Source organism: Leiobunum rupestre, chromosome 6 (genome assembly GCF_980474605.1).
Source record: "Leiobunum rupestre chromosome 6, qqLeiRupe1.1.hap1, whole genome shotgun sequence".
Classification (NCBI taxonomy): Eukaryota; Metazoa; Arthropoda; class Arachnida; order Opiliones; family Sclerosomatidae; genus Leiobunum; species Leiobunum rupestre.
The window spans coordinates 40,338,397-40,361,592 of NC_143389.1; the positions used below are offsets into that span (position 1 = coordinate 40,338,397).

The window sequence follows — 23,196 nt, forward strand, 5'->3', positions numbered from 1 at the left end:
GGCACCCTGTTTTTAAGTATAGGATGAACTGAACGTCTACGTATTTCATGACGAATGAGCTACATAAATACAAGTTCAGCAAGTGTAGCTTATTTTATGGAAATGCATATAACGAATGTGATACAGTGGCGTAACGACAAATTTTGGGCTCCCCCGCCGGATATCAAAAGGGCCCTATATAAAAAAACATTTTTTTTATTTACCCCATTTTTACAAGTTCTCTGAAAATATTGGGGATATGTGCCAGATTTCTACATTTTTACCAATAGTTAAAGCATAATTTTTTTAATTATTTAAAAAATTTATAAACTAAAAAATCAATACTTAAAACGAAAGGGCCCCCCTATTTTATGAAAACGTCATGGGCCCACCGCGGTCGCGGGGTCTGCGGGTCCTTAGTTACGCCACTGATGTGATATATTAGAAGTGTTTGACAGTATTTTATTATTTTTTTCACAAAAGTGGGCCCTTTTTTCGACTTGTACCGAAAGTAAATGGCACCACTGTATCTGACGCGTTTCAAGATTGACGTGGAATCTGACAAATTTCTGGAAAAGAAAATTAAAATTGAATACGTCCTCGCTAATGGACAAAAAAACTAAAGTGAAAAACGTGAACGTCAAAAATAGCTGTTCCATATTTTTTTTTAATCTTTTATTCAAGCAACTATAATAATTCGACTTGAAATGGAATCGGCACATCCCGTTCCTCATTTTGCAGCCCAAAATAGATCTATATATAAGTTCTTTGTCGATTTGAATTTTGTATGAGAATTGCTCTCTGTTATGTCGGTTAGCAGCGCGTTTGATCAATTCGGAAATAGGGAAAAACGAATACGTGATGGAAGTTTGGTATCGAGGCTAACGGAAATACAGAAAATCGTCTATCGCTTTTCGTTATGAATATTTAAACCCATTCATCCCACGATTGTGCATTATTTGACAGTATCGGTACGGAGAAGCTTGTCAATAATTGAACGGAACGGAATTTGTTCCTCGCAATGTGTGAAAGTTCTCTTTCTTTAGACTCAGATTTTATCTATCGAAATTCTATACCTTATTTCAACGGAATTGGAAAGTGAATTACGTATTCTAGCGCATGTATGCTATAAGAAATCTTGAGGGAGATTGTTATGATTCGAACGATATTATTACGTTGACGTTACGGATCAGATCTATACCAGGATCTTTTTACGGAGAGGTCACCGTACTCATCCCACGCGTCTAAAGCGTTGTCTGCTCCTGATGGCCGGAACGGGAGTACATAGAGGGGAAAGGATCATTGTCTCGTCGTGCCATCTAACGACCGCTAGTGGAACTATTATGATTTTTATGGAATCACTAATTTTTGTCGTGGTAGATAAATATTTAAAAAGATTAATAAATTATGGAATACTCTTGAGATTTGTTACTTAATTGGAATTTATTAAAATCCATTAAATATACAAAGATAATATGATTTTGTGCACTGAAATTATGGTAGACTGAAAGAAAACACTACGACGCCAATTATTGACTATTAACATTTTTAATATATTATATAACTTTGGTTTAAATACTAGAATATGATTACAATTTATTAATTATATTAGTATCATAAAATATTTGGTTTTATATATAGTTAGTATGTATAGTATGGGTAAGAGCGTAAGACTTTCAAGGCGCCCCTAAGTTTGAAACGAATGGGATTTAGGTGGTAGAGGTGAGGGGGTTGACAGTAGTTGCTCTTTTTCTCCGCCAGGTAGCGTAAATTCTCCTTTTTTATTTCTCCAGCGTCTGTTTAGTGCTGAATACACGCGCCTTTGTGCCCAATTCAAACTTAGGGCGCCTTGATAGTCTTATGGTGAGAGATATAGAGGGGGCAAACCAGCATAGTTAGTTAAACCGTAGAATCCGTTATTTATAAATAAATAACGGAGGCTACGGTTAAACTGACGAACGAGTTGCGCAAAATACGGAGAGTAAGCTAACCTCTCCTTGAAAAAATCCGTCTAAACGACCACATTTTAATGTACTGCTAAGATATGTTTCCCATTTTGCAGCCTTAAAAATAAATTATATTCATTTAGTAACGTAATAAAATATGTGACAGCTTAAGCTGATTCCATTCAGGTCTCAGATTTCAAAATAACAAATTAAACAATAATGTAAGCTTGTTATTTTTATGTTCCATTTCGATATTTCATCTTTATTTTACCGAGTAAACTGGAAAGAGTTTCAAATGTCATTAGGTCTTGACTACTCCGTCGAAAAGGCTGCCTGCTCTGAGATCCCAAGATTAATAAACTCTCTCGGAGAGTTGTCAGTCCTAAGCCATCTTATGATTTATGTGGTCATTAGCGTAACAGAATGACATTAAAAAAAATTGCTTTGGGAGAATAGGAAGTGTCATCTTATTATATTAAGTTACTTATGATTTTAGTCATTTCTAGAATGTATTTCTTTATTATATTATGGCTTAGATGGTTGCAAGTTCCATATGCGTTTTTAATTTCATAATTATTACATTATGCAATCAAAAATATTTCTATTTATACTTCGGTTAAAGACTATATTGCGATGATTTTTAGCGTTGTATTCAATCCCCCGCACGCTCGAAGAGTAAGCTACTCCCCCTTAATCACATTGGCTCCCTAAAACTGACGTCTTCCGACGCCTGTGACGTTTTTCCTTCCCATCCTCTAGCTTAGGGAAAGGCTATAAAATTGTTGGCTACGGATACAGGGGCGGAGTTAGGGTTAGGCGAGACAGGCTATAGCCTACGTTTGTTTTCACTTAGGGGCCCACAAATCGACTGGAGTGGGCCCCGAAAGAGCCTCCTCAAGTTGGTTTATGCCTAAAACTTTGCGAAAATTAAATTTTTTAGTCAATATATAGGAGGGCTCACAATTGAGGAACCTGTGGCCCACAATTGAGGAACCGGTGGCCCACAATTGAGGAACCGGTGGCCCACAATTGAGGAACCGGTGGCCCACAATTGAGGAACCGGTGGCCCACAATTGAGGAACCGGTGGCCCACAATTGAGGAACCGGTGGCCCACAATTGAGGAACCGGTGGCCCACGATTGAGGAACAGGGGGCCCACGATTGAGGAACAGGGGGCCCACGATTGAGGAACAGGGGGCCCACGATTGAGGAACAGGGGGCCCACGATTGAGGAACAGGTGGCCCACGATTGAGGAACAGGGGGCCCACGATTGAGGAACAGGGGGCCCACAATTGAGGAACCTGTAGCCCACAATTGAGGAACCGGTGGCCCACAATTGAGGAACCGGTGGCCCACAATTGAGGAACCGGTGGCCCACAATTGAGGAACCGGTGGCCCACAATTGAGGAACCGGTGGCCCACAATTGAGGAACCGGTGGCCCACGATTGAGGAACCGGTGGCCCACGATTGAGGAACCGGTGGCCCACGATTGAGGAACCGGTGGCCCACGATTGAGGAACCGGTGGCCCACGATTGAGGAACAGGGGGCCCACGATTGAGGAACAGGGGGCCCACGATTGAGGAACAGGGGGCCCACGATTGAGGAACCGGTGGCCCACAATTGAGGAACCGGTGGCCCACAATTGAGGAACCGGTGGCCCACAATTGAGGAACCGGTGGCCCACAATTGAGGAACCGGTGGCCCACAATTGAGGAACCGGTGGCCCACAATTGAGGAACCGGTGGCCCACAATTGAGGAACCGGTGGCCCACAATTGAGGAACCGGTGGCCCACAATTGAGGAACCGGTGGCCCACAATTGAGGAACCGGTGGCCCACGATTGAGGAACCGGTGGCCCACGATTGAGGAACCGGTGGCCCACGATTGAGGAACCGGTGGCCCACGATTGAGGAACCGGTGGCCCACGATTGAGGAACCGGTGGCCCACAATTGAGGAACCGGTGGCCCACAATTGAGGAACCGGTGGCCCACAATTGAGGAACCGGTGGCCCACAATTGAGGAACCGGTGGCCCACAATTGAGGAACCGGTGGCCCACGATTGAGGAACCGGTGGCCCACGATTGAGGAACAGGGGGCCCACGATTGAGGAACAGGGGGCCCACAATTGAGGAACAGGTGGCCCACAATTGAGGAAAAGGGGGCCCACGATTGAGAAACAGGGGGCCCACAATTGAGGAACAGGTGGCCCACAATTGAGGAACAGGTGGCCCATAATTGAGGAAAAGGTGGCCCACGATTGAGAAACAGGGGGCCCACGATTGAGAAACAGGGGGCCCACAATTGAGGAACCGGTGGCCCACAATTGAGGAACCGGTGGCCCACAATTGAGGAACCGGTGGCCCACAATTGAGGAACCGGTGGCCCACAATTGAGGAACCGGTGGCCCACAATTGAGGAACCGGTGGCCCACAATTGAGGAACCGGTGGCCCACAATTGAGGAACAGGGGGCCCACGATTGAGGAACAGGGGGCCCACGATTGAGGAACAGGTGGCCCACGATTGAGGAACAGGGGGCCCACGATTGAGGAACAGGGGGCCCACAATTGAGGAACCGGTGGCCCACAATTGAGGAACCGGTGGCCCACAATTGAGGAACCGGTGGCCCACAATTGAGGAACCGGTGGCCCACGATTGAGGAACCAGTGGCCCACGATTGAGGAACAGGTGGCCCACGATTGAGGAACAGGGGGCCCACGATTGAGGAACAGGGGGCCCACAATTGAGGAACAGGTGGCCCACAATTGAGGAAAAGGTGGCCCACGATTGAGAAACAGGGGGCCCACAATTGAGGAACAGGTGGCCCACGATTGAGAAACAGGGGGCCCACAATTGAGGAACAGGTGACCCACGATTGAGGAACAGGTGCAGTGGCGTAGCTAGCATGGGTGACACCCGGGGCGGATATCATGGTGTGCTACTTACTAGTCTCTAGTTTGTGCAAGTTTAAATTCTTTTCACGATCGGGTGTCACCCCCAATCAGGCCCAAACGGGTGGAACCCGAGGTGGACCGCCCCCACCCCTAGCTACGCCACTGAGGTGGCCCACGATTGAGGAACAGGGGGCCCACAATTGAGGAAAATCTCCTAGCCCCGCCCCTGTGCGGATCGTCATTCTCCTTAAGTTGAAATCAATGATGCAATGTTGAAGTGTTGTCTACGAATTTCAGGCAGGAGATTTTGGATTTCGACTTGATTCTTCCAGACAATCCTCGTGATTATGACAACATGCAGCCTCCCAAAGAGAATGGTACGTCACGAGTTCCGACAACTTTCTCCATCAACCGTTATAATATAACAGTCGCGTTCTTTATTTATTTAGGCAATCCGACTCAGGTCGAATTCCACGTGACAGTCTTAAGTCTGGATACTATCGACGAAGGATCCATGGTAAGAAAAACCGTCGCCTTTGGCCTTTAGCGACTGGTTCGAGACTAATGGTGGAATGGACGGAGGGGGCGTAGACTTTTCTTTTCGCTACGGCCATAAATAACGAGAGGTCTCTTAACCTTTTCGGACAGACGTACGTGGCGGACATCTTCATGTCTCAGAGCTGGAAGGACCATCGACTGAAACTTCCGGAGAATATGACGTCCAAGTACCGTCTGCTTCCTCTGAGTTGGTTGAAAAGGATGTGGAGGCCAGACAGCTTCTTCAAGAACGCCAAGAAAGTCACCTTTCAAGAGATGACCATCCAGAACCACTACATCTGGCTCTACAGCGACAAGACCATCCTCTATATGGTCAAGTAAGCCTGCCTTCTTTCGCATTTCCCTACAGCGTATACGCCCTCGGTCGATAAAGCCATGTCAGCGAGTGGACGGCTCTAACGCCATCTTTCGGCGGACTCTATCCCTCTATTAAACATCAATCCGAGATCGCGACAAATAGGGTTCCGCGGCCGTCGACGACAGTTCAATCAAAGATAAAATTCTTATTTTTACTCCCCGCGTTGAGTGACGCGCCGGACAAAGTAATTGAAGGGCTTTGTCCCTTCGACGAAGCTTTTCCAGCTGACTCTACTCGGAATTTCGGAGACGGTAGCCCTAGACGCTCATAGCTACAGGTAGTCCTTTAAGTAATTGAGTTATACGGACGAAGGAAGCGTATGAGGTTCTGATAATATAAAAGAAAGAGATTACTTTCCAACATACCCCCACTCTTAATCCTGTAGGTCTATTCTTATTTTTTACAACCAGCCGATCATTTCGGCTCGCTTTCAACGCGAAAAACGAAATACAAATCGTAATAATACCCATACTAGTCTAATAATAAAGTTCTTGTTGTTCCGGCTATACGCAATTTGATCTGATATTTGTTCTCTTTTCGTAACGTTTGCTCTATCGCTTTGTCTATAAATTCCCACAAAGATTCGCGTGTATATCTTTTTCAGGATATCACAAACTTTCGTTTTCGTGGGTTTACTGCTGGTAAATAAAAGTTATTGAAAATTATGATTTCTATTCGGATTAAATATCCCGGCTTATCTATTATTAATATATCCCCGGACCAACTATAGAGAATCCTATCGAGGATATTTGGGGTTTAAATTTTTAATTAGGTTGGGATGAAACTTGAATCGTAATTTCATGCGGGAAAACAAATTAATCCTATATTGAAAATTCCTACTTTATTTTGGATATCTGGAAATATATTTTGTTTTCTGTTTTAATGTCAATGTTTACTAGAGCTCGCCGGAACAAAAAAATTTATCGCCAAATTTTTTATTATTAATATATATTATTATATTACTCGCGGTTATAAAACGATTTAATATGCAAAAAATAAGTTATTATTCAGATCATTTTCGGTTACAAACAAATTATAAAAACAAATAAAACGGATAACTCTTATCCAAACCCCGAGCTCTAATGTTTAATTTTACTTTCATTTCAAAACTTGTTTGTGTATAATTTCCTTTGACGTTTGAACTTTAAAAGTTCAAATATTAAATATTATAAATAATAATAACTGTGTTAGGAAAAATATTCAAAGGTCTAAATGATGGTCTTATTATTACAGAAAATTATAATCTACCTGAAATTTCAATAAATAAAACATAATCAGTCTTTTAAAATTAAAATAGGTTCGGTAACATGGAAGTTTAAAAGGGATGAATTTCCAACAGATAGTTTAAACCCGAAACTAATCTGAATTAATTGTAGATGCCTCAGAGTTTATCGATTTTACGTATCCATCGAATGAATTTCTTAGATACAATTTGAGATCAGAGTGCTTGGTACGGGGAACGCTACAGATCTACCCGATCTAACTTACCGATTTCAGCCCGATTAACCTGTTCAGTTGGCCATTGGAAGCACTATCATAGTTTCGACAAAATCCTAGGAAAACACACGGTTTATACAGCGAATTCGATTCAATATGGGCAATTATATAAATCAAACATAGACGTCAAAACATCAGCAAGCGCATTGTTGACTTAACTTTCCCAAAACGGCGTGTTTAAAAAGCAACGCGCTAAAACGGGGGTACTTCGTCAAGCTCGACGTTTTCACACGCCAGAAGTTATTTGATAGTTTTCTACCTTATCGCCTTTATATGGCTTTCCCGTCGCGTTCTTAGCAGCCTCGACGCCGCGCTGGCAATAACGAAACTGTTATAAATGTACAGAAAGACAATATGCCGTAAATTTGTTCCTAAGTCTCGGAAGAATCTAACCCTTCCAAGACGCCTTCCGCAAAGTTCTATTTTGACCTCCCTTCTAACTATAAAAGTCGAGAAAATGTTACCTATAAATCTTTCGAGGGTAGAAACTCTTCATTATCAGGTCAGGTAGGCCTAACACGTAAGTTTCTTGACCCGTTCTAAAAAATAAATATCTCTCTTTTTTTCTCTCTTCCCGTTCCTTTTCTTCGAATCTCGGGGGAACATTTCTTTCTCGCCCTCTCCATTTCTCGATCCGACTTTCTACACCGTTCCTTATATCCCTCCGCCACACCTTTTTCTCACCCTTTCCTTTTTCTCCACCGTTCTTTTTTCTCCGGACAAACTGTTCGCCGCGTCGCTCGGTCAATCCCTTTGGTTCTACGTCTCTCGGTTGACCTCTCTACCTTGACCACTTCGTCGGCAAACTCGTCCGGCGAAAAAATCTCAAATCCTTCTCGACCCTAATCCGTCGTTTCCTGGCCACCTCCGACCGTGTCTCGTTCGTTCCGTCTCCGTGAACTGGGACTCTCCGTAATCCCATCTTGGTCGTCGTCGTCGTCTCAGGTTGACCTTGCTCCTGTCCTGCGCTATGAAGTTCGAGGCTTATCCTCACGATACGCAAGTTTGCAATATGAAGATAGAAAGTCGTAAGTTCGATATCCGTTGTCTCGCCATGACGGGTTTTTTATTCCTGGTCGGTGACGCGTTTCATCCTGTTGGGGATAGAATTATTTTTTCGATTGTGTCAGGAAAAAAACGTTAATACGTAACTCGATGTATGATTGAGTTACGTTGCAATTCTGAAAAACGAGAACGATTTTGGAAGCGGTGGAAACCTTACTGTTTAATGGCTGGTTTTCATTATGGCAAAAACGCCCGACGGTGAACGTCGACGCGAAAAATTCCCGTTAGGCCTAATGCAATATTTTCGCGTCCACTCTTACAGTTGTGGCGTTTTCACCCTAGTGAAAACCAGGCTTAAAGCTGGTTTCACACTCGACGGAAAATTAGCAGCGTAAAGTTGAACGTTAGCGGTATATCGAATGGGAATAAATTTTCAGCTCGGCGTTTATTATTGTCTTTCCGGTATATTTTCCGTCGAGTGTGAAACCAGCTTTAAGGTTTTTCTACGAATCGTTTTTTTTATTTTTGGTACGTTTGATTGTTGGCCAAATAGAGTCTCGCGTGTCAAATAAGCTTCGTTTTTGATCAAAGGCGAGTTGTAATTAAAGCCCGACTTTCCTTTTCCCCCGGCGCAGTGTCTTACACAACCGACGATCTAGTGTTTCAATGGGAGAAAGAGGTGCCGCTAGTTGTAGACCCACTCATCGAGCTTCCTCAACACAATCTGGTCGAAAGCACCCTGGGTGATTGCACCCAAGTATATTCAACAGGTAGTCGTAGCGGGGCTCGCCGTTCATTACTTTTATACACAGTTAGAAAAAAGGGTTTGATTATAAACCCCCAAGGTTCTTAAAAAAAATTCCACAAATTCAAACCCTCCAAAACCCTTTAACGGAAATTTTCAAACCCACAAGGCTTGAACCATTAGAAACCCTTTAAAAACTTCCTAGGGTTTGCAACAAAACCCCGTAAATACAGACACAACACGGTAGAGAAACCATTTTGGGGAAAGTCCGTCTTCCTTTACGTTTTATGAAATTATTATACGGCTTGATATCAAATTTTGGCGTAGATGGCGTGAGATAGTTTAAAACGTGCAGGGTTTGAAAAGGGTTTTAAAAAGTGATAAATTATTTTTTTTTCTATAGGTTCTTAAATTGGAATCCTAGGGGTTTTCCATTGACCTATAGGGGTTTCCTTCAAACATTTAAACCCTATTCAAACCATGCAAGTTGCCAAAACAAACCTTAAGGGTTTATAATTTTTTCCTAAACCTTTTTTAAACCCAAAGCAAACCCTAATAAAACCCATGGAAACCCTTTTTTCTAAAAAAAAGTCTCCCGACAAGATTCCGTTCGCATTTTGTTAAAATGGTCGTCGTACCGTTTATCCATCCTCGCGCGCAGGGAACTTCACGTGCATCCAGGTGGTGTTCACGCTGAAGCGTCGCCTGGGCTACTACATGTTCCACACGTACATCCCGACCTGCCTGATCGTCATCATGTCGTGGATCTCCTTCTGGATCAAACCGGAAGCGGTGCCAGCCAGAGTCACCCTGTGCGTCACCAGCCTCTTGACGCTCTCCACCCAGCACGCCCAGTCCCAGAAGGCCTTGCCTCCCGTCTCCTACATCAAGGCCATCGACATCTTCATGTCCTCTTGCACCATCTTCGTCTTTGCCTCTCTTATGGAATACGCCCTGGTCAACATCCTACTGGGCGAATCGGCCGACATGGATGAAGGAACCGTTAAGAAGGGACTCAGGAATGTCCTCGTTTCCACCAGAATCGCGGTAAAACGTTTTCCAATTTCTCTAAACCCTCCGACGTTGACTGTACCGTACTCGAGTTCGAAACAGTCAACCGCGACAATGGAATCCAATCGCAGACCGCCGAATCGAATGTTAACCGTCGCGGAAATTTCGGTGCCGCGATCTTTCCAGTAATGGTTTTAGGGACTGAAGTAAAGGTTAAATCAAGCTTGATGCCATTTGAATGGACCCAACGCGTCAAAAAGGCGATAAACTATTAAACGTCCGCGGACTGGGGGTCCGAAGCCCCTCGATTTCAATCTAGGTATAGGCCCTCCATCGGATTGAAGCGAGCCGTCAGTGGCCGAGTTATCCGTCAACTGTGTTGGAGTGTAAACGGCGGCGGATTCATTACGACCGAAGACCAGTCAATTGCTTTTAATAGATGAAGCCTTTTGAAATATCCCCCTTTTAGCATCGATCGCGCGTTCCATCCATACAAGCACCGTCTCCGGCGTGCCATCGTGATAAAAACAAATTGATTTTTCTAGAGAAGAAAGTATGGCCATCGATCCATCGTTCATATTGATTTATAGGTGATGTTTTAAAACCGTTCCAAAGTAATGGCCGATCTTTTTATTTACTTTTTTATTACCCTTAAACGAAGGATACTGTTTATCAGGATTAAGACTGTCTATATTAGCCGCTCGTTAGTCTTTTAGCGCGTTTCGGGTTGACTAAATAAATGTTTCTGACGTTCTGGAATTTTATTTTTCCAGTTCGGTTCGTTGCCGGTCAATTCCTTCTGTCCTGATCCGCTGGATACCAGGTCCGAAGACGAAACGCAACTTCACGCTGATCTGCAAGACAAGGCACTCATTTTCCTTCTCTTACTTTAGCTTTTTTTTTCTATTCGTGAACTTTAGCGTAGGCTATAAATTTAGCGTCCTTCAAAATAGGTAGAAGTGGATAATGATAATTCTTACAAACGTTTATTCCTAATCTGACATTCTAGGTGGGTAAGGTTTTGGTTGTTAGAGCCCATGAAGTTTATAATACCTACCCAAATGGGTTTAAAGGGATATATTATAGGCATACAGATACAGTCTCGATCAAACGTTTATGGCCGTTTTCTCTTGGCAGCCATTTTATTTCTATTTTAGGTAGAGAGCCGAAAGAGGGCTTCTATGAAAGAATACCCTCACGAAAATAATATAGGTAAAATTTAATGCCCTACCACAATTAGGGCGTGAGCAAAGCCGGAAATAGCCAAACCCCTCCAATATGACGCCATGAACAAATAAATATAATTTATCGTGTCTACGCTTGTTCGAAGCGTCATAATATTCGGAAACCAAATCTGGTTTCATGTTTAAAATCGGATTTGTGGTTGTAAAGTTATTGAAGAAACGTGATGACGGAAAACATGAAAATTAACCCTAATTTAATTTTTAACTGAAACAAAGCAAGCGTGAAAGTAGTATTTAAAATAATATCGCTCGAAACCATGATATTTTTTGATTCACCCCAAATAGCGATATTATTTTAAATACTACTTTCACGCTTGCTTTGTTTCACTTAAAAACGCCCTAATGGTGGTAGGGCCTTAATTTTCACTATTTTCTTTCATAGAAGCCCTCATTCGGCTCTCTACCTAAAATAGAACAAAATGGCTACTACTAGTAGTTTGTCGATGGAGAGGTGAAGTATTTGCGGTAATGTAGTAGCGGTAGATGGCGCTACCGCATTACCACACTGGAAAAATTCAAATTTCAAAAAATTATTTTTTATAAGGTCTTAGCATATGTAACATAATCACTCATAAAAGTAATTACTATAATGAAATCTTGTTCATGGGATATAAAGTAAATTACGTCACTTCCGATTTAGTAACGAAAAACGCGTCATCAGCTTAACTGATGGGAAACGGAATTTATTGAACGATTTCTCGCGCGTTTCTAACTTAAACAATCTACAGTTAAGCTCGTGCCTAGCGATCACGTGATTTCGTTTCCATAGTAACATTTTCAATAGCGCGAGGATTATAAGAACATTTGCATTTTTGGGGTACGCTTATTGTAAAAATTTTCTATGGAAATGTTATACAGAGGCATACTTTTAAGTGATTATTTAGGCAATTAAACACTAATGACGTTGGTCCTTTAACGAATTTTGGTTGTAGGACCGAAAACCAATGCCATTTTGTATTTTTCAGGACTTGGCTCTGATGAACGCTCAAGCGACAAGTACGGGGTTGAACTCTCTGGGGGCGTTAAACGGTTCCAACACCAAGGTCTACCCGATCGGCGCCATGAGATGCCGAAACCGGGCCATTATGGTGGACAAAATATCGCGCGTAGCTTTCCCACTCTCCTTCGTCCTCTTGAACGGCGTCTATTGGGCCTACTACAGCGTGGACTGAGATTCCGCGCCACCGCGACGTCACGGTGCGGTTTAGTTCAGTGCGCGCTACGCGGAGACCTACACTACCACTACTCTACTCTACTCTACTATACACTATTAACACTATATATTGAAGAAAAAACATTATAAATTAAATGTCAAATAAGTAAATACGAATCATCCATCCCCACACCACCTTTTTCATTTCTTAAAACCATCGTACACACACCGCCATCTATCCACCGAATTTCGTAATCAAACGTATAAATAAATGACGCGATATAAACTGGGCGCGTTACGTAAACGTCGACCAACATCGCGTCGAAAATAAAATATTTAAAAGGTTATTTTCTCGACCGAAGTGATATGTATTTCCGTTTCCGGTTTTGCTAAGGCACATTCTCTCTTATCGGAAGCGTCGTCTGCTTGAAAGTACGTTTCTTTTCTTTCTTCGTAAACTTCTTGCACTCGTCTCTCTCAATTCGAAACAAAGCAATGACGAAAAGGACGCAAAAAGTTTTTTACTTTTCTGCAAATATCTTATCTACCGATTTCGGACTAAAATGGATAAAAACATTGAAATGAGGCGAAAGGAACTCTCTACTTTCTAGAACTGTTTTCTTCGGCCGAGTCTTTCGGGCTAAGCCTAGGCTCTTTTGGAAGATAGGCCTTGGATTTGCGTTCTCACGCGCAATTTTTCATCCTTCCTTACACTCTTCTACGTATATTTCGGAAGGGGAAAAAATCCTCATCTTTCGGCTCCCTTTCTTATAAACTGTCTGTCTTCTTTAAGAGCAAAAAAAAGCACTCACTCACAACTTTTAGGCTTAGGCCTACTTTGAATAATATATTTCGGGCAATACGTATATAAAGTCCGTACAAGGTGAATGCGCGGAATAATATATAAGAATATGAAAATATATATCCCTATTTTTCAAACACGCATTATCCTTTGATTCCCACGAAAAAAATAATCTGTCATTTTGCGCTCGTAGTATTTGAAGGAGTCGGCCTAACAGTTATACGTAAGCTCTAAGACGTCTTATTTAAAAAAAATTGAAAAATGATCTATGGTTTATATAAAATGAACATAACGGTATATTTAAAAAGAACTTAGAATCTATAGATTTTAATAAATTCCAAAAATAATTGAAATTAAATTGTAAAAATATTTAAATTTTTATCCGTATTTACGGTTTTTAAAAAAAATGCGATTTCTTTGAAAGGTTATTAATAATAAAATATCGCTACTTAATAATTAAAGAAGGGGGAATTTTGTAGGCCATTTTTTGAAAATAGTCTATACATTTTGTAGCGAGGGAAAACTGAATGGTTGATAGATTCTATAGGGATGAACGGAATAGAACGTCATTTTGTTGAAATGGAAAAAAGTGGCCTTTTCAAATAAATTTAGAATGTATTTTCGGGGGGTGGCGACCAAATAAATATTGAAAGAAACAAATATTGTAAAATAAAAAACTAAAAACTTGTTAAAATTAGCGTTTGCGAACAAAGTGTTATAAAAAATAATTGTATATTAAATGTTTTGAAAAATCCCACCTATTTGAAACATTGAAATAAAAATGTATCATCACATTTATCCTTTGATTGATTTGTAGTAATTGTTTGGCCGTCAAGATTGGTTTACGCTTTCACGTCATTTCTGGTTCAAAAGGTGATTAAATCTGTATCTATTTTTTATGTTTCACCACTTGGCAGTGGCGGCGAACCCGAACTCCCGAAGGGCTCTAGGGATCGGGCCCCAAGGGGAAACAAACGGGGGCAGAGCTGCCACAGAAATAAAATTAAGGATAAATAGTAGTGTTGTAAGTCGGAAAATTTTCCGCGGAAAATGACCAAGGCCTTTTTTCCGTTAAAGTTTCCGTATTTTTCCGCAAAAAAATGTTTTAATTCTATGATTTGTCTAATATATTGTTTGCAAATTGAAATAAAGCGGCATTTTCGCTTCATTTCTTCGAATCTAAAGTAAAACTAAACCTCTAGACTAGTTTAAACTGATTAACAATATAACACTATTAATGTTTTGTAGTATGTTTACTGATATTAGACATTTTATATCGATAAAAAGTTAAAAACATTAAAAACCCTTAAAAAGTAATTTATGTTTCAATTTTTTATTTTTCCGATTTTCTGGAAAATTTTCCGCATTTTATTTTTCCGGAAAATTAACAACACTAATAAATAGCAATCAGGGAAAAATTTCTAATCTCAGTTCCATATTTTACAGAAGTTATTTTGATATTGAAGATGCGAGTAACATTAAGATGAAATAAGCGTAAATTTTATTTCGATAGGTTCGTTGAAACAGAAAATTGCCTCGTCGTGTACTCAGTTTTACCCAATTATCTAAAGTTAAGCTTAATAGACTAAAATACCTTCGTAATGTATGTGGCCAAAAAAGGCTTAATGGTTTAGCGAGACCGAAAAACAACGTAAAAGCGCGCGCTGCTGAAGACGCAAAAAATTTGTTTCGCACGCGCGGCGCGTTCCAGTTATAAGAGACTTAAGCCTAAATTGCGCGATTTTAAATGTTAGGATAGTTCGCAAATCGCTCATACGGGGTTAGGGGCGCTGGCGGCAGCCCCTAAGATGGCGGCGAAATTTCAAACCCAAACACCTGGCGTTATTTTTCGTTTCAACTTTTTGGGCCAAAAGCTATTTTTTCAAGACAAGAAAGGTACGTGTTAGTATATTGAGTTTCTTTCTAGCCATGGATCTTAGATTCTTCACCTAGAATGCGCTAGTCCTTCAAAAATAACTGAAGTCACTTTTAATCCCACACTACTCGTTGAGGAGTTTTTACCTAGGAGCAACAAACACAGCACCCCACACAAGGTGAACGCAACCTGTCAAAAGTCGTGCATTTTCTCGCGTACATTTTTCATTGGTTAGACGCTTTAGCGCCTGCTGCCGTCGGAAGGGGAAAATACGGAAATTGTCTTCCCCCTTTCCGTAAAATTCTCAGCGTAAAGGCTCGTCCAATGAAATTTGTACACAGCACTGCGTTAGCGTGTTTAAAGGCTAGCTGCGTTCTATTTGTGCGATGCTGGTGTTTGTTTCTCCTAGGTTTTTACGTAGGCAAATAGTCCGAATAAAATATTTTATCATCGTAACCGATCATTTGCGCTCTTGTCCTTGCATGAGTTAATCAGTCTGGACTCTAATCCTTCTGGGTTAATCGATATTTGGGCTAATTCTTTTTTATCGTTCAGTGCCACACTTTCGGGATTATAAATATCTTCAGGACGAATAATTTTTCCCTCATTTTATTCGGGATTTTTCACAAGGTTTAGTGTGTTATATTTAATATACACTTTCGTATTCTGTACTTTACCATTTCGTTTAATTTAATAAGCGTGGATGCGATTCGGACTTTATTTAATTTTCATACTATTTTCCAATTAGGATATAACGGATATTTAAAATATTTCGGAGGATGGCCTGTCAGGTTGGGCGTGTTGCTGAAACTAAATCCGTAAATGTCATTTTATTTTTCATTTACTAAGGACAATCGTCCGTTTTCTAACCAATATTTTAATATATGAAGGAGAAACTGAAATGCTACACCGATCACTCGAAAATTAAACAGAAACTGCGCGATTTTAGCGTGTAAATTCCGCGAACATGGACCAATCTTATTTTCAACTAGTCAAAACGTCATTCCCTAAATTGGATTTAGAATACTAAATAATATAAATTTTTCTTCAATAATTATTATTAAATTTTAAAATTTTTTAAACGATCCATGGAGAAATAATAAGAATAAAATTTAAACGGAGGAAACACATGGATTTTCAGAACAAAAGTTTATTTAAAAACTGTCGTGAGCTTTCGACCCGCGGGGGTTTGTCAAACTAAGAAAGCAATCTAAAATTTTTGATATATATACAGTTTCTTAAAAAAACTCATACAAGGTTACAAAAAATGTTAAAAAATACAAAGCAACTAATTTCTACGGGTAGGGTACAGGAGTTCCTTATCAAATAACCCCCACAGTTTTGCTGTTTTACTCCCTTCATCAAGGTTGAGTCTACCAATGTCATTTATATAAACACCTTCAATAAATTTTCTTTTAAAATAATGCGATTCCCTGTATAAAATGTTTGGTTCATTAAAATTGATCACGTGATTCTCATTTTTTCAAGATTTCCAAATATGCTCTGCCATACCATTTTCCGGGTCACCCAACTTAATACAATTCGAATGCTCACGACAGTTTTTAAATAAACTTTTGCTCTGAAAATCCACGTGTTTCCTCCGTTTAAATTTTATTCTAATTATTATTAATTAAAGAAATGTGGTTAAAATATCTTAATAACGATAATAAGCAGCTAGGCTAATACAGAAGGCCCCACCTTAGGCCCCAGTCATCTAGCGATTTTTAATATCTTTAATTCGGGTGGCCGTATTACAAAGCTTAGGAGTTTAATTTTACTCTGTAACCGATCTAAGTTACTGAGGAATGGGTTCGTTTAAGAATTACAATTAAATAAAGACACGAAGGTTAGGCGCAATTCAAAATATTTAATATTTGCTAAAGCATAGTATTTCTAGGAACTATCAAAAACTTACCAACGCTGACAGAAACATTGTGTTTCATTGAATTGACGATGACATTTCGTGGCAAAGCAGGTACTACACTTCAGGTCAAGGTTCGAAAATAAGTATATTTCAACTTGGGCATATTTAGATACTAAGGGCTCTACGCTGCACTAAACCTTGATGGCGCAATAACTCTGAAAATCAGCTCGGTGAAATGAAGTCATAGATCTTTCGATATGACTAAGTAGTCGACAAATGACGTAAATGTTTCGGTGCCTTCATAAACGATACGTTTTGTAAGTAGTCTTATTCGCTCGAAACATGTACCTTCAGAGAATAAAAATGTTCATAATACGGGTAGACTACATTTTAAAATTAGTTAAGTCGTTATTTACTTTTTTTAATTACTCGTTAATAATTTACACTCAGTAGTATATTTCAAAAATTATAATTCGCTAACAATTTATTTAACAAAATTAAAGGCCTAGTTTTTCTTCTGCCTGTCACCCTTTAAATTTACTTTCCTTCCAAACAAATATCCTGGTGGAAATTGGGAGGGCGATCAAAAATTCAAACCATTTCGCGTGTAGCTACTAAATAGGTAGCCACTTTGTTGGTAATATCGTCAAAGCTACAAAACGTATTAGATTTATGATTTAAAATTTTAAATGGGCCCTAAACAAAGCTAGATACGATTCTAAGGCCGGGTTATTTAAATAAAATATCAAATTACGACAGAAATATCTACGAAAATAAGTTGACAAAGCTTATCAAAGTTAGGCCTTTACGGTCATCCTTTTTACAATTAACTTCGCTATCGAATAAAATAAACAATTTTCGCTCTCTCTTGGTAATTGAACTACTCGAACAATTTTTAACCAGGCAGATAACCATTTTTAACGTGAAACTAATTTCTTAATCATTTGAAAATAATTAAAATCCGCAAACAGACGATTGAAACTGTTAACCCTCCCGTTTTACTAAGAAATCTACACCTTCAAAATGGCGGCATAGAATCGTTCATTCTTGCTCAAATTAAATATTTATTCTTGGTTCTTATATCTATACTTGGACGTTGGGATGCAAACTATGTATTTGGGGTAAATTGGAAAGAAAATATTTTAATCTTTAACGGAGAACCTTCGGTCGCAGTAGGAGACTACCCACTCTCTCCCCCCGAGCTGGCCCACCATTACCTGCATCCTTCGGCTGGGAGTCTATGCTCAATTCCTTGGACAGTGGATAGGCCGAATGCGGGTTGAAAACATAGACGCGCATCTCAAAAATTTGGCGTAAGAGTGTATATATAGTTGCAGATGAGCGCTACGTCACGTAAATGGTACAGTATGACGCGCCATCTGTTGAAATCATGAGAAGTTAGCTTCTGCGTAATATCGTGCAATGTCTTGGGGTAAAAGCCTGGAAGCGGGCCAGGTAGAGTGTATACACTCTACCGGGCCTGCTATAGGGAGAAACCTGCACAAATTCCCGGGGCCCATGCAGTAGCGGCGCCAGGATTTTTGGGGAGGTAGGCCAACCATTTGGAGCCCCCCCCCCCCCCCACAATTTTTTCAAATCCATCCTCGTTGATTATTTTTTTATTTAAGCAAGTGGTGCAATTTTTGAGTGAAATGGGTACGCAACGAAAAAATTAGTACTAATAACACTTAAAAAATGAGTGGTTATTTACTTATTTCTACGGCTGAATTCAAGTCTATCAATTTACATTCATTCCTTCGGTACTTCGCTTGTACATCCCTTACATCAGAACTTAGAACTTTACGAAAATGAATGTACATATGTACACTAACGTCGTAAGTAAAGTAAGTTTAAGAACCATTTATTTGTAAAGATAAAATGAAAGATACAGTTTGGATATAGTAGCGCTCGCCAAAAATTAAAACTAAAAAATACACTACTGTCAAAGAAAAGTTACTCGTACCTTTTAAAGGAATAACAAGTTGGCAAGCCAAAATATACCTCTCCTCGGAAGAGTTTTTAATTTTCAGTGAAGCGTAACTGTATCCGTGGTTCTGCGGTAAGACGCTCACCTGTCGTTCAAGAGGGCTCGGGTTCGAATCCCGGCCGATTAAAAAATTATACTACACCCAATGACAAAAAGAGGTCGCTTTTGGAAAAACCTTTTCCCTGATTCTAAGAAACTGCGTACGCAGTGATTACCCTTTGCCCCGAAAATGCGAACGCGTTCGCAGGCTTGACAGACAGACCCACAGACACGGTGGTTTTATAACCCCTCCTAGGGTACAAAGTCCCCTCGGAGAGGTAAAAACAGCAGTGTCGTTAAGCGAATCACTCGCATTGAATATTGGAAAATTAATAAATAAATTATTTCGCAAACAAATTACAGAATTTTCTGATATTAATTAATTTGGAGGCCCATATATTAAATTTTGGAGGCCCCTACCAAAATTTCAAGTAGGCCCAGGCCTACCCCGGCCTGTTGCTGGCGCCGCTACTGGGCCCATGCAGTTTGGGGAGCTCCATGAACTTGGTAGCTATCTCTAGTAATAACCGCTCTCTTGGGTCCCGGAATGATTGCTATAGTTTCCCGCTAGGCGATGAATAGAGTAGTAACGCTCTGTAGCTTTGGGCTATGGCTGCCATTTTTAGGGCAGTTATTATCTAAAGGAAAAACCATGAGTGACGTCGACATACGTCACGCCGATATTAAAAAAAAAATAAAGGTAATAAATAAAACGGATCAAAACTTTCTTGAATGTGTAATGTTCCTTCGAGACCGTTCGTAACTGAATAGATCTTTAGAATTAAGCCAAATTAAAATAATTGCTCGACGAATGGCTATTCTGAAGTGATAAATTTAAATTTTAAATTTATATTTTTTTGAAAGTTTTAATTTCTAGGTCAATAATATTGCTTGACACAAATTGTGATATTCCATCCGCTCGAGTACAAAGTATCGATTAGTTCTGAAAACTTGGCTTCTTGGCTTTCGGACGAGACACTATCGCCCTCTCTCGGCTTTAGGAGGAACTGCGTTCAAAGTTAATATCCGATAATAACTAATTTATACCATTAGTTACCTTTAAATAATAAAAGATTTTTAAACGTAATAGGGTAGATTGAAAGTTAAGGCTTCAATGTATGCGGGGCTCTTTTGCGATATTTTATTTATTTAGAATTAAGTGTTTAGATAATATATTATGAAATAGAACGAACCTTTAACAAATTTAATCATGAACAATTCGAACATTTCCCGTACAATTTCCATAAATTAATAAATTAATTTTAATTGCTAATCGTTTAAACGCAGTATTCATAATTCAAGTAATTCGGAAACTATCCGTAACAACGGGCGGGAAGGAAGTAATCGTACGTTTAAAAAAGCCCCTTAGTTTTAAAATATCCCCACAGACGCTCAATACACCCCCCGGGGGAAAAAAAAAATAAATAAAAAGTAAAAAAAAATAAAGTAAATTTTCCATATCTATCTTTTTCTTCGTCAAGAAAACTGTAATTAGGTTTAAAATTCTAATAAGAATCTCCCCTGGCGTCAGATTTTTTTAATATTCCCAAAGCTAGCTATTCGAGAAAACCATTAAGGGGCGAGTAAGTAGCCAATTGGAGGACTATTCCGCCCCCATTTGGCTCCTCGAATCCCCCCTCTATCCTCGGCGCGAGGAGCGCCCTAGTGTTTAGCGGAAGATCTGTTCGCGGAAGCTCAGAGTGCGGGAGTGGAATCGTCTCGCTCTCCATCCTCCGCCAAAATACACACATTCGCTGCTAGCGAGCTCACGGAGGAGGCCAGTAGTGGGCCTCTTTGAGAAATGGCGCGGTAATCAGCGCTACCGCCGCCGCCGCCCGCGTCTCAGCCTTTTTGTCACAAACTCTCCCTTCTTTCGTAATAATAAGAAAACGAGACGAAGATAAAAAAATAAACTTTTCAAAATTGTCTCTGCCGGTATTTTTGTTGCGGCGCCACTGACTGTTAAAGAACGATACATTAAGAGCGGCGTTGGTTAGCCGTGAATCTCGATGCGCCGCCGTTAGACACAGACTGGCCAGCTATTTGTTTAGGTGAGATAGAAAATATTCCGCATGCATTACTAATATTTTAGTTCTTTGTTGATTTTATATATATTAGTTAATATTTTATTGGGGATTTACGCGTCTTTAACACTCGATTAAATTAATTTAATTAATTTCTATAGAATCTTTTCACTGTTGGTTACTATTTCACGTTACATTAATATATTTTAAGATATGGTAAAGCGTTAATTTCCCATTGGTTTAAATTCCATATATTACTTAATACACGTTAAGAATAGATTCAAACTAAAGTTATAAGAATAAAATATTTGTTTCTTACTTTAAAGGTTTTTAGCAATAAAATATTAATTAATATTAATATTAGTAAATTATTTACTCGGTGCTATTTCTGTAAAAAGGAAATATTAAAATTTAACTGTCGTGGTTACGCATACGTGTAAAGAATAGTAATTAATATTAATAGTACCGAATAATATGGTATATTAAAAGTAAGTACATTTCTAAAAACAAGCAGGCTGCTAATATACTGACTATTAATATCAACATTCAATATTATTATTAGTTTGACAAAGACCCTCTGGTCGAAAACTCACGCCATCTTAAACAATAAAATATTTTTAAATTAAATCCATTTGTCGCTCCGTTAAAATTTTTGTTAACTAATATCTTCCATGGATCCGGTTTAAAACTTTAGTTCAATATTATACGGTTCAATTTCGTGTTCCTCATTATACCCATCAATTCTACGCATTTCCTCATTTGAAGAAATGTTAATTTAGGCACATTTTGTGAAATTGAAATAGAATAGAATAACATGTTTAACGCCCACATCAACAGTACTGAACTACTGACCTTCAATGATATACTCATAAATTGCACAATACTTACAGATTCGTTCAAGGTTCATATATCACAATATTGAAACGTTTATTAAAATTACAAAAACAGACACTTTGCTTTATACTTTAATTTTAAGCTTTAAAATATCTTGGTATTTACAAGAAAAAATATCAATTTGCTGACTATAATTGGTTACACGTCATTTGGAATCTCCTTAAAGGAGATGAAACGTGATTCTTGGAAAATGTTAACTTTGCCTATTTAATTTTGATAGATTGAGTTAGATCGGAACTAAGTATGTGTTATTTAACTTGAAAGGCGTCCAAAATGTAATCAGAAAAGCCCTTTGAAATCCAATTTCCGAATACACATCCCGTAATTATTTACGAATCACTTACGCAAAGGAGGAACTGAACGTTACTGAACGTTTCGCGGATATAAATCTTCATAGCAAACGCATTAGGAAAATTTAATTCCGTATTTACTTCAAATATTAATACTTTAACGAAAACCGTAATTGACTTTATATAGAATACCTATCAATGGTTTGACTTAAAATAAAGTCGTCCTAACTAGTGCCATGAACGTTTCAATCTCAAATGTAGCAACACAGTCAGCGCTTTCCCTCTATTCCCCTTTTGAAAGACTCTTCAATCATGGATTCGGGAATCTTATATATAGAGAGAGAAGTATTATTCGAATGGTTCTCTCACTTTCTCTCTGCGTGGCTACAGCGACATCTTTGTTCGCTAAATTGAACTACAAAAGCAAAATGTATAAATTAAAGAAAAATAACAATATACATACGTGATAAATATTAATATATCCCCGAAAGAACGTCTTACTACGCCTTATGAGGAAAACTAAATATTGATTTTGTAGAAAATGAAATTCCCTGCTGGCCAAAAAAACAAGGACTCTCGGGACCTTAGGCCTTTGAAATAAAAAACGCATTGTCCCATAGAAAATATATTAACAAAATGCCAGGAAAAGCGAGGGGGGGAGTGGAAGGCTGGGTTTGACTATATGGTCAATAGAGCGTAGGTTTATTTTTGTTTTCTCTCCAACGCTTTGCCAGATATCTCTAGGCCTTGTCCGGAAAAACCTAAAAAGCGTGGAAAGTATAAAAAATTTATCCAGAGACTATTAAAGTAAAGGCCCGCTAGAACCCCAAGGCTCCCCCAATTCACCCTCTGCGGAAAACAGAACCTTTTTCTCAAGGCGTCTCACGTTTTGAGGATGTAATTGGTAGATCGGCGACAAATCTTGAAAATCTTTTTGGACTGCGGGCTTTGTATGTGATCTTTTCTCCGCGTTTCTTTCTGAGTTTTTGAAACGTGCGGGGGGCATTTCAAACCTAGTTCAGTCAAAG

General features: G+C 39.5%; 2 protein-coding genes across 2 annotated transcripts in view; both read left to right on the forward strand.

The window, feature by feature from the left end:
* LOC149940929 (glycine receptor subunit alpha-2-like) overlaps positions 1-12,784 on the forward strand; it is a 30,263-nt gene extending 17,479 nt beyond the window's left edge. Inside the window, exons 2-9 of the mRNA XM_090176936.1 lie at positions 5,119-5,198; positions 5,271-5,338; positions 5,470-5,696; positions 8,180-8,262; positions 8,875-9,009; positions 9,646-10,031; positions 10,769-10,864; positions 12,208-12,784. Of these exons, the coding sequence (XP_090033062.1) occupies positions 5,177-5,198; positions 5,271-5,338; positions 5,470-5,696; positions 8,180-8,262; positions 8,875-9,009; positions 9,646-10,031; positions 10,769-10,864; positions 12,208-12,411 (1,221 nt within the window). The 5' untranslated portion in view covers positions 5,119-5,176 and the 3' untranslated portion in view covers positions 12,412-12,784. The remainder of the gene's footprint in view (positions 1-5,118; positions 5,199-5,270; positions 5,339-5,469; positions 5,697-8,179; positions 8,263-8,874; positions 9,010-9,645; positions 10,032-10,768; positions 10,865-12,207) is intronic.
* Positions 12,785-20,675: 7,891 nt separating this feature from the next.
* The window catches only part of LOC149940930 (glycine receptor subunit alpha-2-like), a 64,099-nt gene continuing 61,578 nt past the window's right edge, over positions 20,676-23,196 (forward strand). Inside the window, exon 1 of the mRNA XM_090177982.1 lies at positions 20,676-21,011. The gene's annotated coding sequence lies outside the window, so the exon portion shown is untranslated. The remainder of the gene's footprint in view (positions 21,012-23,196) is intronic.